At 43.9% G+C, this 12,801-nt stretch overlaps 1 protein-coding gene across 1 annotated transcript in view; it reads right to left on the bottom strand.

The window, feature by feature from the left end:
- Positions 1-8,267: 8,267 nt before the first annotated feature.
- The window catches only part of TIGIT (T cell immunoreceptor with Ig and ITIM domains), a gene marked incomplete at its 5' end in the record, with an annotated part of 53,314 nt that continues 48,780 nt past the window's right edge, over positions 8,268-12,801 (bottom strand). Inside the window, 3 exons of the mRNA XM_084616959.1 lie at positions 8,268-8,356; positions 10,295-10,513; positions 12,047-12,156. Of these exons, the coding sequence (XP_084473085.1) occupies positions 10,325-10,513; positions 12,047-12,156 (299 nt within the window). The 3' untranslated portion in view covers positions 8,268-8,356; positions 10,295-10,324. The remainder of the gene's footprint in view (positions 8,357-10,294; positions 10,514-12,046; positions 12,157-12,801) is intronic.

The following is a 12,801-nucleotide window of genomic DNA, read 5'->3' as shown; positions in this document are numbered from 1 at the left end:
GGGGTCAGTAAGATGCTGATGGTGTTTGCACTATAATGGCTCTGCGAGCAGTAATTTGACACCGTAACTGTGGCGAGGGATGGGGGAAATGAAAATGACACTTTTCGGAAAAGGCCCAGAAAATATCACAGAGCCATAGTAACAGCTCTATAGCTAAGCTTCTAGGGAACATGTTTCTGGTGGTTGGTTATGCTTGAACACTAAAAAGGCTGTTTTCAAAACAGTAGAAAGGTTATGCATCCCTGCTCATAGGGTGACCTTGCACATTTCCCCAGATTAATCAGCCACTTTAAGGAGAAGGCTGGGAAATCTCAGATGTTCACACTGTCTGGTGCAGTCTTACTTTAGCTCCAGAACTTCAGTCTCTCCCTACCTGGCCAGCCTCATTCTTGTTAGACAGTCTATGTTCTGCACTGGCCTGATGGGTTTTAAAGGCTACCAAGACGACCAAAACACTTACTTGACCCCGCCTACATGTCTTGGTGTCCCCCCCCTCCCTTCCTTTTTGGTTTTTACATCAAAGCAGCAGTGTGATTAGTGGTGAGTGGATGACAGATAAATTGTTAGTCCAAATGACAAGCTACTATGCTGAGTTGGGATTGGATTGCTGAAGTCCTTGAGGACTGCAGCAGAATCTAGAGGCCAGGCTCAGTTTGCTGGGAGGTTATAGAAGCCTATAGCTTCTGTTGCTTGCCTCGCCGAGATTGTTTTGTTCAGTCCCTGCTGGCGCCCCTGTTTTAAAAATGGAATCCAACTGTTCTGTCTTCTCTCTTCTGCGCCGGGGCTATGTTACTAACCTCTCAAGATAAGTTGGTTTTTATTTTGCTGTTATTAACGTGTCATTCTTCTGCAGACCAAAAAAAAAGAAAAGAAAAATCAGTTTCTAGACATATAAGACGAGTGAGTGAAAGGTGACAATTGACAAGAAAAGGTGAGCGAGAAGCAACGGTTAATCAGGTTAAGTTAGAAATCTAAGCGTAGCCGTACCTATTTCTTAACCAGTGCTCACGAGTCAACCCGTAGTGGGGTCAGGTAGGTTTCTCTGCTCATTCATGCTTGTATCCTATATATATATGTTCCTTTTGTTTGTTATTGCAGATGCACACAAGGTCGTCTTTTACAATGTCTGATTTTTATTGTATTGTATTTTTTTAATCAGTCTGTTGGTTTCTTTTTGAAGGACGGGGGGGATCCTTTTTTTTATTTTGAATTTTTGAGAAAAAATGCACTGGAAGTAAAATTGAAAACATTTGACTGTTTAACAGGAAATCACACACCCACCTAAAGGAACAGGCTAAGAAAGATATAGCCCCCCCACCCTTCCATATTTTAGAGGATGTCCTCTAAAAAAGGTCCCTGTATATAGAAGCTAAAAAGACCAAACCCAAACAAACAGCCCAGAGAAGCGGTGTTGATCCCAGCAATGCAACTGGGAGTATCTAGCACAGAAGGTTTCCAGGGTTGTACAACAGTTATGAAATCCAGCCCCACATGGGCCAAATTCATCCCAGCTGTAAGCAGCTATCACTGATCATAATGGTCCCTTCTGACCTTAGTATCAATGAAGTAAGTTACACGAGGGATGGATTTGACTATATGTGTTCAATCTACAGCAAGACTTCCCCTTGGCACCCCAGTCCCTATAGCCATTTTTGTAATTGATGTCAGAATGGTCTTTTGGTTGTGTGTCCTATTAGCATAATAGCCAGTGGAAGTTGCTCAGAGTAGGCAAAACCCATTCCCTATTGAGTAAATGGGTTTAGTGTGCACCATTTATGCATAAGTTTTTCCTGTCAACCTTCCAATGTAATCCGCCCCACTGGTAATAACCGATATGATCGAACACCGGTGCTGAGATCCTGCCCTTGCAGGAAAATTGACTTTGAGTACTCAAAACAGTAAAACTTTTCCATAATCTGATCCAAAAAAAGTCCCCCGCTCCCTTGCACTTTCGGGGAAAGTCCTCTGTGTCTTTCAAAATGGCTACAAAGTTCCTTTGCAAGTAAAATAAGTAGAACAACCTCCCATGATCCTGTTCTCTGTATAGCTCCTTCAGCCCTGAACAATATCCCTTCAGCACGGTTCCTGCCACTTGAATACAGTAGAGCTGTTGAAATAAAGTACAAAGATGCAACATTTTGAAAGGCAGATGATTTCCCCTCATGCCATAGTCTTTGGCTTTCCCTACATCAGCTCATGATATTTTCTAGCCTGCTGGCTTGAAATCATGTGTTAAAATGTTTGCTTGCTTCTGTTTTGTTTTCAAAGGAGGGTATGTGGGTGGGGAGAAGGCAGGATCCACTGTTTGTCACGTCACGGTCCTAATAGTTGGTTTGTATCTTCCATATTTTATGCAAAAACATACATTTTAAATCAATAAATAATTGTGCCCTAGGCTGAAAGATAAATGTTTAGGAAAGGGAAAAAAAAGATGTCAGATTTTTCTCTCTACATTTTTTTGAAGATTTATTTGGAAAGGAAGGGTACATATTTTTGTTGTGTAATATTTTCTATTTTTGAATGCATTTTCTTGGTACAAGACTTTTGTGGATTTTTTTTTCTTGTGAAGACATTATTTAAAAAAAAAAGAAAAGAAAAAACTAATTGAAAAGTTTGCCCTTACGGATATGCTGCAGTTCTGAGGTTTTAAAAAAAAATCACGATGTGTTAAAGTTGGGGGATTGTATTGTTGGGTTTTTTTGTAATTGTTACAAGAAGAAGTTTATATCCACTGCTGTTAAATATTGTTTCAGATGAGTAAGTAAAGGGATTGTTATTTTTTTTTAAGAAAGTTATTTATGAAATGTCACAAACACTGGATGGTGAGTTTGTGTGGAAGCATTTTACCACCTTGTGTCTTCATTGAGCTGTTGGTGACCCTATTTTCCCTTCCTCTGCCTTATGACTTTATGAATGAGGTGAATTCAGGGGCAGAGGGGTGACAAGGTAGAGCCTGATGGGGGCAGGAAGCAGAAACAAATGAGTCTTCAACACAGAGGCTGGAAAAAGGAAAGGCAAAATTGTATTTTGGAATCCTGCCTATGATGCGATCAGCCAGCTTTATTTCTCCTTCTCATAGCAGCGTGAGGAGAGAGGCTTAGAATGCAAGGGTCTGAGTGAGAATAGCGGTGCTCATATCTATGTCTGTAAATGACACCTCAGTTTCTCAGTAACCATGCCCCTGCTCTTGTAAGCCCCACCAAGCTCGCCAAGTAAGAGCACCTGGAACTTTGTGCCCAACCAACCCAGCTGAGACCTCTGGGCTCTGTAACTTTGTTTCCAATAGCTTTCTGTAAACTAGAGCTCTGGGATGGGTTGCAGTTTCGGCCACCAAGTCCAGCTTCCTTGGCGTTCCTGCCTTCCATTAGTGGGGAGCCCTGGCTATCTGTTAAGTTGGAGGGATAAAGGCTGTAGGTTGCCACATAGCTTCTCCATGTTTCCAGCTTTGAAGAAAAAAAAGAAGAGGGCTAAAGTAAGAGTAAAGCTGTGATCTAAAAGCTCCTCAGTTTGGAGGGAAGGGAAAGGGACGACACCAACAGCTGTAATAATCAACTGGAGATATGTAACTGGGCTACATTCTAGGCCAACCAGAATCTTTTCTGTTGTGGACAATAACAGAGCTAAATCTTGAGACTGTCAAACAGACAGAAAGCTGAACAGTGGCCTTCAGTTCTCCTGCCTTTTAGTCTCCCTCGCTGCCTCTTTCTCTGTCCCCTGAAACTATGGCTTTGTGGGCATCCGTTCCAGTAAGCACTTTTTACCCTCCACCTAAACTGCCCTTGCTTTCAAAACATGGGGTTCACTCAAGACGGACTAAAAATCACGTGCCTTCTTTCCCCCCTTTTGTAATTAAGCCACCTTCTCCCCTCCCCGCCGCTCACACACGCACGAGACAGAGGAAGCTGTCAAAAGTGCTACTTGTCTACTGGCATCCAGCAAAACAACATGGGGGGGGGAATATTTTATTAAATCTTTTCTTTTCACACACTTACACAGATCTTCCCAGGGAGACATCTTCCTTTCCTTCCCTCACACCCATCTCATCCACAATCCAATCTTAATGGGGGGGGGGGGGTTTGCTCACCTTCCCATCCTAGCACAGTGAAACAATTTCTCTCTTGGGGAGAGTTCACACCACTTAAAATGTTAGTGACAAGGAGGAAAAAAGTTTGTGGCCTTATGGACATGATTTTTAACCCATGATTTAACCCTAAAAATGGCCAACCCATTTGTGCCCAAAGTTTGTATCATTTTTATAATCAGCCTTTAGGACCTTTTCCCTCAGTCCAGCCTGAGGGTGATGGTAATGATGGAGGCTAAGCTGGTAGACTAGCAATTAAATTTGGACGTTCTAGTCTTATGCGTCCCTTACTCTACTGTAAGTCAATCAAGTCCAGAGCCCTGCTGTCTGCTTGCTTTACTTACATCCTTTCCACTGCATTCTCTGCTTTACTAGTCAACTTGAGTATCATGGTGACCCAATGGGAGGTGGCTGATTTGGATTTCATATAGTTCTGGATCTTTTAGAGGTGGAAGGGCATAACAGCTGTTAGAGCAAATGAAGTTTCTGATGGGCTGACTGCAGTATTCCTAGGGTCAACAAACCCCATCAAATCATTGTAATACACCTGTGCTGTCCCCGGGCCAAAGATGAAAAATAAAATGGCTCTTTGGCTTAATTAAAACTGAGCTACAACCACATAACTGCTACTATTCAAAGAAAGACTGTTTAAAGGGAGACTTTCAGAGTCAGTAGCGCCAAACTCTGACCTACTTTCCCCCACGTATTATATTGTTGCATATGGTCAGGATCATTTTTATGGTGGGGGGGTAGGATGTATTGTAAGGAGTGGGTTTTTTTTGTTTGTTTGTTTTAAGAATTAGTGCTAGAATCCCCCTCCTCTAGCAAACCTATAACAAACACGTTTGCACCTGGAATGTGAATTTGGCAAGAAAGGAGAGGGATTTTAAACCCAAATTTCCCACAGTGTTGTTCTAAACAATAGCAAACAACAATATGAAAAATTTCTCAACATCATGAAATGATTTGGAACATCATAAATATAAATAGTTGCTAACCTTGGACAAGGACTTGAAATTTCTACTTGAATGTTAAGCTCTAGAGCAGTGGTTCCCAAACTTGTTCCGCCGCTGGTGCAGGGAAAGCCCCTGGCGGGCCAGGCCGGTTTGTTTACCTGCCGTGTCTGCAGGTTCGGCTGATCGCGGCTCCCAGTGGCCACGGTTCGCTGCTCCAGGCCAATGGGAGCTGCTGGAAGCGGCGTGGGCCGAGGGACGTGCCGGCCGCCACTTCCAGCAGATCCCCTTGGCTTGGAGCAGCGAACCACTGCCGCTGGAGCTGCGGATGTAGCAGGTAAACAAAGCAGCCCGGCCCGCCAGGGGCTTTCACTGAACAAGCAGCGGAACAAGTTCTCTAGAGCATGGGGGGAGAGAATTTATTCCCCACATCATTGCAAATACTGGGTGGTGTGGAGACAAATGGTGCATTCCTAGAGGTCTTTGGTGCTGACTGGGTTAAAACTCTTTTCCAAGACCTGGATTTAACTGTTAATGTACACAAGAATAACCTGTATCACATGCAATATTTTGATGAGGGGAGGAGAGTATCGTGAGAAATGGATTGGTAGGCTGGCTGGGTAGTTGCTCCCCAGCCCCAGCTTTCATAAAGTTGTGACTTCTACAGTGCCTTATTCTTAAGAGATGCTGGCACTCAAACACAAACCCCCCTCCCGTACACACACAAATTCGGCCTCAAAAACAACACAAACTGAGGGAAGAGTCAAAGTGTACCTTAGAGTCACACAGAGGAATGGTAGAGGTCATTAGCAAAAATAACTGAAGCCATGGTGGGAGTAATAGAATCACCTTGAAATCTGGAACATTTCAAACATTCCGAATTGGAGCAATATCTCTTCCACCTCTCCTCCCACCCTCCCCACCAATGGTGCTGCTATACTGCAGGAGTCCAGTTTGCCCAAGAATAGCTGCCCATCCAGAGGCCTGTCATGCATGGCCCCATTTGTTTTTGGCATGGTCAAGTCCAAGGAGGTTTAGATGAGTCAGGCTTTTTCCACTACTAAAAGTGTTTTCCATGGGGTACATGAATGCCATTTATTTTGCTTTAAATGCACTTTAAAAAACAAAACAAAAAACAGTGCTCCAGTCTGTTTCAAATACACAGCAGGAAGCTAGTGCATGAGTGTCTGAACCCAGTTCACTTTATCTCCAGTTAAAATACACTCTGTGGTGTATGTATGTATAGAACATGTGGATACGTACACACATACCTGTATCCATAGCCACACACCGAGACACACAAAGTTTAAGTAGAGAGTCTGTCTATAGTTAAGCTCACAAAACCAGATGCTACACGAACACAAAGGCAGCAGAGGAATTATGGTTGGGCTCTTGAAACACATCACAAAACATGAAAACAGCTACTTGCAAGTGACTTTGGTTCTTTCTGTACGTTCAATAACTATCGTAGGTGTGGGCTGTAACCAGAATAAAAAGGAACGGTGCTAACTGAAGGCAACTGAATGAATGGGCAAAAACCCTTTCGGTCCAATAATGCAATTCAAGTGCTACACCAATTCTCAGCTGGGTTGTTTTGGGGGGGTTTTTTTGGTCTCTTGTTGTTTTTTTTTTAAACTAAAAATAGAAATCTACAAAAATACATGCTCCTCCCACAAAAACGAACCCTGTCCTGAAAAAGCCCTTGTTTATGGAAGATGTCAGATCTCAAAACTCTTGGCCTTGCTCTCAATCAGCACATGCAAATCAGTACTTTTTAAATGTCTGAAATGAAAAAAAAAGAAAGAAAAAAAAAAAAAACTTGTTGAAGCACCTTAATGTGGCTTCCCATTCCAGGAGTGGTAGCCACCTTTTTCCTTTGAGCACCTTATTGATGTGTTATGCTATCTGCTGTCTTTTTGTTACCTGTTGGCTGAATGGCTGGCTGTTAACATGCACACACGTGTGCGGGGGTGAGGGTATGGCTGTGTGTGCGCCTAGTGCATTCCACAGGCCTTTCTATGAAATGCACACACATGCACGCACACCCTGCTGTGAGATCTGTGTGTGTGTGTGTGTGAGAGAGAGAGCGCCGCTCCATCGATGTTCCCGTTCTTCATTGGATTGGTTTGAATTTAGAGGGAAATTTCTTAACCCGTCTCTGCCCTTTTTGGCGGACAAAGTTAAAAATTCATAAATGGCTGAGGGAGGGGGACATTTCCTTATTGGGAACAAAGAAATTCCCAATAATCATTCAAAGCTGAGTGAATGGGAAACTGCATTCAGGCCTAAATCCTGCAGTCTTTGGGCAGGCAGCACCCCCTCACCCCCCCCCCCCGGCGCCCTGCTTTCAGTGGCAGTTATGCCAGAATAAAGACTTCATGATTTGGTCCCCAGTAGGCAAAGCTGCTTCTCAGGAGACAGGTCTTTGCCTCTAGCAATGTGCGTTGTTGTGGTTGTGTGTGTTTTTATACACTCACACACATTGAGACATGGTTTGTGAAGATATGAAGAGCAGGTCAAAAGTTTGGAGGGGTTATGAGTTCCTTTTGTTTCTCTTATTATACTCTGTAAATGGTATGTCAGTTATTAAACAAGCAAACAGAAAATTGTTTAAAGAAACCCTTGCATACGCCTTTTCTATCAAGTGCTTTAAAATATAGAATCAATACACACATCCTGCCAGTTTTTCTTACAGTGAGAGTATCCTTACCTGCCATTTAATATTAGCCTCGTATTTTTCTCACGTATATTTACCTGTGACTTGTATTTGTTATTTAAAACAGAAAAAAAAAAGGAAAAAAAAAGAAAATTAACTAGCGCTTCATTATACTATATTATTATTATTATTATTATTATTGTGACATTTTGGAATACTGTGAAGTTTTATCTCTTGCATATACTTTATACGGAAGTATTACGCCTTAAAAAATACGGAAATAAATTTTACAAGGTTTCTGTTTTGTGTGGAAGAGTAATTGATGTTGCTAAGAATGATGTTTGTTTTTTTGTTTTTTGTTTTTTTTTTTGTTTGTTTGTTTTTTGGGGGTTTTTTTAATGTTACCAGCACTTTTTTTGTAAGTTTCACTTTCTGAGGTATTGTACAAGTTCACACTGTTTGTGAAGTTTGAATATGAAGGAATAATTAAAAAAAAAAAGTAAAAAACTTGGCAGGTGTCTTTGTGGGTTTATTTTCCTCCTAGACTATACAAGGTTGCATGTAAATACACAATCCTGCAGTTGATAGGACAGAACCACATTGGCGCACACACTGTATGACTACACTGCAACATTTGACTCGGGGGCGAAAATTCTCCAGAGGACCCTGTAACACAGAGAAATCACTGAATGGAAGCTTAATATCACAAAATATGGCCAAAAAAGAGGCTTCTTAAAAATAGAAGCTTTTTGGTCAAATAATATTTTAAAAATCCATTACAACAGCAGACTAAGTAACCTGCCCTGCATCTTCCCTTGCTATTCCAGTCCTTGGCTCCTCACACACAGCTCTGCCAATGCCCCTCCATCCTGATCTGCAGTCCCCCTGCTCGTCCTGTCCTGGGACCCCTTACAGATCAGCTAGTGCATCTAAGTCTTAATCTGCAATATCTTTACTATTGTACACCCCCTGTACAATTCAGCTTCTATATTTCAGTCCTGAGCTGCAAAATCTTGGTTCAGTGATTTGTATAAACCTACTCTGAAGATAAGGCAAAGGTCACCAAACTTGCTCATTGGTGACCTAAGTCAAGTTTGAATCCAAGACTCCATTGGTAAAAAGGCAGCAATGGCTGCTGGAAGTTACATGATTTCAAGCCAGAGCACAAGACTTGCCAGGCAGGAGATGCCACAGGAAGGTCAAGCAGGAGCTGAGAAGGCAGATGCCCTACGTATCCTAACCTATCCCTCCTCCCCAAACTCAATTACTAGTTTTGATTTTTCTTTCACGTCCTTAGCCAAATCCTGGTCCCACTGAAACTAACAACAAAACTCCCAGTGATGCAACAGAACCACAGTTTCACCACTGGAGCACACTTTTCAAATATGGAGGCTTAATTTAGGGCACCCAGTTCTGCACTTGGATTGAGTCCAAATGCATAAACAAGGTATTCTAATTTAGATGTCTTCTTGTGAAAGTTAGGGGACACACACACCCCTCCTTCCTTGGGGCTTTTGGTTTTGCCCTAAAAGATTAAAAACTTAAAGACTTAAAACTTCAAGACAAGATATCTTCCATTTGTCATAAGCCTGGAAATGAGATGCTCCTCCAATGGGATGCATGAGAATTATCCCCACAGTCCTGGCAAAGCAACATCATTGCTAAAAGATGAGGGCCATAGAAATACATTGGATAATCATTTCCATAGCAGGGGTTGAAAGAGCATTTTAATGGAAATCTAGACTTTTTTTTTTCCTCATTCTACAGCCAGGAGGCGCTCTTCTCAAAACAAGGTAAACTCACCAAATCTGCACCGCGAGGCCATATTGACAATATGGGACATATTCCAGTGGGTCTCAGCCTGAGGATTGCAACCCCAAGGCATGGCATTAACCAGCAGGGTCCTGTGGGATCAAAAGGCTGCTTCCCATTATCCCGCAGGTCCCATATGCAAAGCGAGTGGCAACTGACTGCCCCACAGCCATTTTCATGCCTAAATTCTGTTGCTAGTGAATGGTGCTGCACTGACAGCTTTGGAGACTGAAGTCCTCTATCCATCAGATCAGGTATAGTCCAAGCAGCAGCAGGTGGGTTGGCACCATTCCCACACAAAGCCCCCCAGTTAGTGTTCTTCAGCCCTGCTCGAGAGACCATCTCCAGAGATGAGAGGAGAAGTCAATATCCATGACTCAGTCATTACCTTGCTTCTCTACTGAACCAGTTTTCTTCCCCCAGTTGTGATGTGGTCACTGGTACCCCTAGAAAACTGGAGTGAGACCTCCATGCAGCCCTTCAGCTAGTAACAACTTCTTGTCGCTACTAGCCTGGATGAGATTTTGAACAAAACCCTAGAAGGTAAAGGCCTTCCCAATCTCTTGATTTATCCAGTGCAAACACCCTGTGCCTGTACAACAGTGCTCTGTACTTCTCCCTTCCACCACCATCACCACACATACCCTTTCTCTTGACCAGCCAACCTCCAGACCGTTTTACGGGACTTAAGAGGAGGAAGCAGAAAGGTTTCAACTAAAGAATTGATGCAGGAATGCTAAGCTTCCCCACAGCCAAAACTCCCTCCTCCCCACCCAGCTACCCCATTTGTACCACGGTGCGCCTGCTGCTGTGGCTTTTGTATTACAGGACATTGAAATAGTCGTGACCATCATCAGACTCCTCCTGAGCTCCCACGCTGCTGGCAGGTGCCACCCTGGCCTCTGCTGAGCTGCCTGTGGTAGGGTCTGGGGAGCTGCAGTCCTGCCCGCTGCTGCTGGAGGGCGCCTTCTGCAGGACATGGGACGGCACGTGGATCTTCCGAGTTTGTTTCTACAAAACAAAGCCACACAGTTTTTTTTTCCTCCAATCATTTTAAACCAGAAATGGCCCCAAGGGCCATTGTTCAGATCCAAACTTTCCCAGAATCTAGGCAGGATTCCTGTTTACAGGTTGAGATCAGGCTCATCCTTTTATTTAAACAGCTGCTCAGGTTTCCACCATCCTTCCACCTCTTTCCTAAGAGAGAAGAGCGATAGAGGAGGGTGTGTTATGGAGGGGTTGAGAAGGTTGGGTATGAAGGGGGCCTGAGATGTGCCCTTACACTGGTGGAGACCCCCTGAGAAGCAACCTCACCTTTGACTGGTGTGGAGTAGGGTCCTCCATGAATCCAGCCCTCAGCCGGTATGGAATAAAACGCCTCCCAGCATCCACCAGCCCCCTTGTCCAGTGAAGCAGGTACGGGCCCATGAGATATGCCAGCATATTTGACAGCTTGACAGATTGGGTCCCCCATCTGACAGGCCCTCATACCTAGCGGGGGACCCCAATCTTCGCCAGTGGGATGGGCAGGGGGCCTGAAATGGACCCTCACACTCAGACCATTCCTGCAGGAGTTGAGAGGTGCCCACATAGTAGCTAGTGAAAGGAAAGAGGGGTAATTACTGAGACACACCGTCACACTTCAAGGGAACCTGAAATATGCTCTCAGCATGGAGTCTGAAAGAAAGGGGGCCCAAATATACACCCCATTCTCTGCTGACTCTGAAAAGGTCTCTCACACTCATCTAAGAGGGGATGCTGAGATGCATTCAGCCCGGATGGGGAAACATGAACTGTGCCTTCACCCTCAGCTAGGGGAATAAGGAGAGACCCCAGATATTACATCATAGTCAGGGGATGGGTGATATGAGCAATTCCCTCACACTCAGTCCAGGTGAATTAGGGTGGTCAGCAGAGCCCTTATACTCACTGGGGAGTGGGGAGGGAATTATGGGCCATAGCAAAGCCCTCACCCTGAGCTGGGTGCTGACTTACTAGAGCTCAGGGTCTGGGATGATTTCTTGGCCATGCTGGGTATTTTTCAGCAGATGCTCAAAATTCAGCCAAAACAAGTGAGTTCTTGGGGCTGTGGGCTGCAGAGCCAGTTTAAGGGGGAAGGGATAGTTCAGTGGTTTGAGCATTGGCATGCTAAACCCAGGGTTGTGAGTTCAATCCTTGAGGGGGCCATTTAGGGATCTGGGGCAAAAAAAAATTGGGGATTGTGCCTGCTTTGAGCAGGGGGTTGGACTAGATGATCTCCTCAGGTCCCTTCCAACTCTGATAGTCTATAAGGTGAATACGCTAGGCAGCACAATGAGTAACTCTAAGTGAATGCTGGAGTTGGGGACAGCAGAGATCTGTCCACTTAGACAAAGTTGCATCAAAGTCTGCATCAAAGTTACTCTGCATCTTTATGTTTAAATGTACATGTGTACATATGTAAATGTACACAATCAATGTAATTAAAGATTCACTAGCTAAGAAAAGTAATGGGATGAATGGAAGGGGGATCTGGTGACCTTATTGAAACTATCTTCCGGTTACCTTTCTCCTAAGGATCCAGACTATGAAACACGTGAGGAGCAGAACTCCCAATATCAGGCTGATTATTATGTATGGAAGGTTCTTCCAAAGGGTCATCTCCTCTGATGCTCCTGAAATTAAGTGAAGAGAAATGTGAGTTTGGCATTAAAAACACCCTTGGTCACACTCACCAAAGGCATGCAGAAGTGGGTACAAAGCTACAGCCGTGATCCTCAGGCCTGATGCTAATCTCACACTTTTTTTACACCTGTGTAACACCATTGACTTCATGAGAGTTACTCCGTAATTACGGTTGTTTTAATGAAATCAGAATCAGGCCCCACATGTCCATGCTTGACAAAGAAACCCTGATAGGAGGGCACTCTACCTCCTTCTTCCTCAGGACAGTCTGGATCTTCGTCCAACTGGTTTCATCTTAAACAATGTTGGGGGGTAACCTGGTGACTATAAATGCCCCATGGAGACCACCCTGTTTAATTATTTCATGCATAATATATCTCAAAGATATGCTGTATCCAGCTCAGGACATTGAATCCTGCAGCCCAAGTCAGTTTCCGTTTCTGAGTAAGCAGAGCATCTCCAGGAGAAGAGGAACTGCTGACAACTGTACCAACAAGCCTTCCTTACTCCAGCAGAGATCACGGGCACACATGTACACCAACACTTCAATGGGGAGCCCCATCCTACGCTGACTGTGCTCAGCAACTCCTAGGAGAAGCACTCATTCCACTGCAGAGTCAGCCTGTAGTGAACTA

Source organism: Lepidochelys olivacea (genome assembly GCF_965140295.1).
Source record: "Lepidochelys olivacea isolate rLepOli2 genome assembly, chromosome: 1".
In the NCBI taxonomy this organism is placed as follows: domain Eukaryota; kingdom Metazoa; phylum Chordata; order Testudines; family Cheloniidae; genus Lepidochelys; species Lepidochelys olivacea.
Note: the sequence above shows the minus strand (reverse complement) of the source record. Positions and strands in the feature narration are given on the sequence as shown.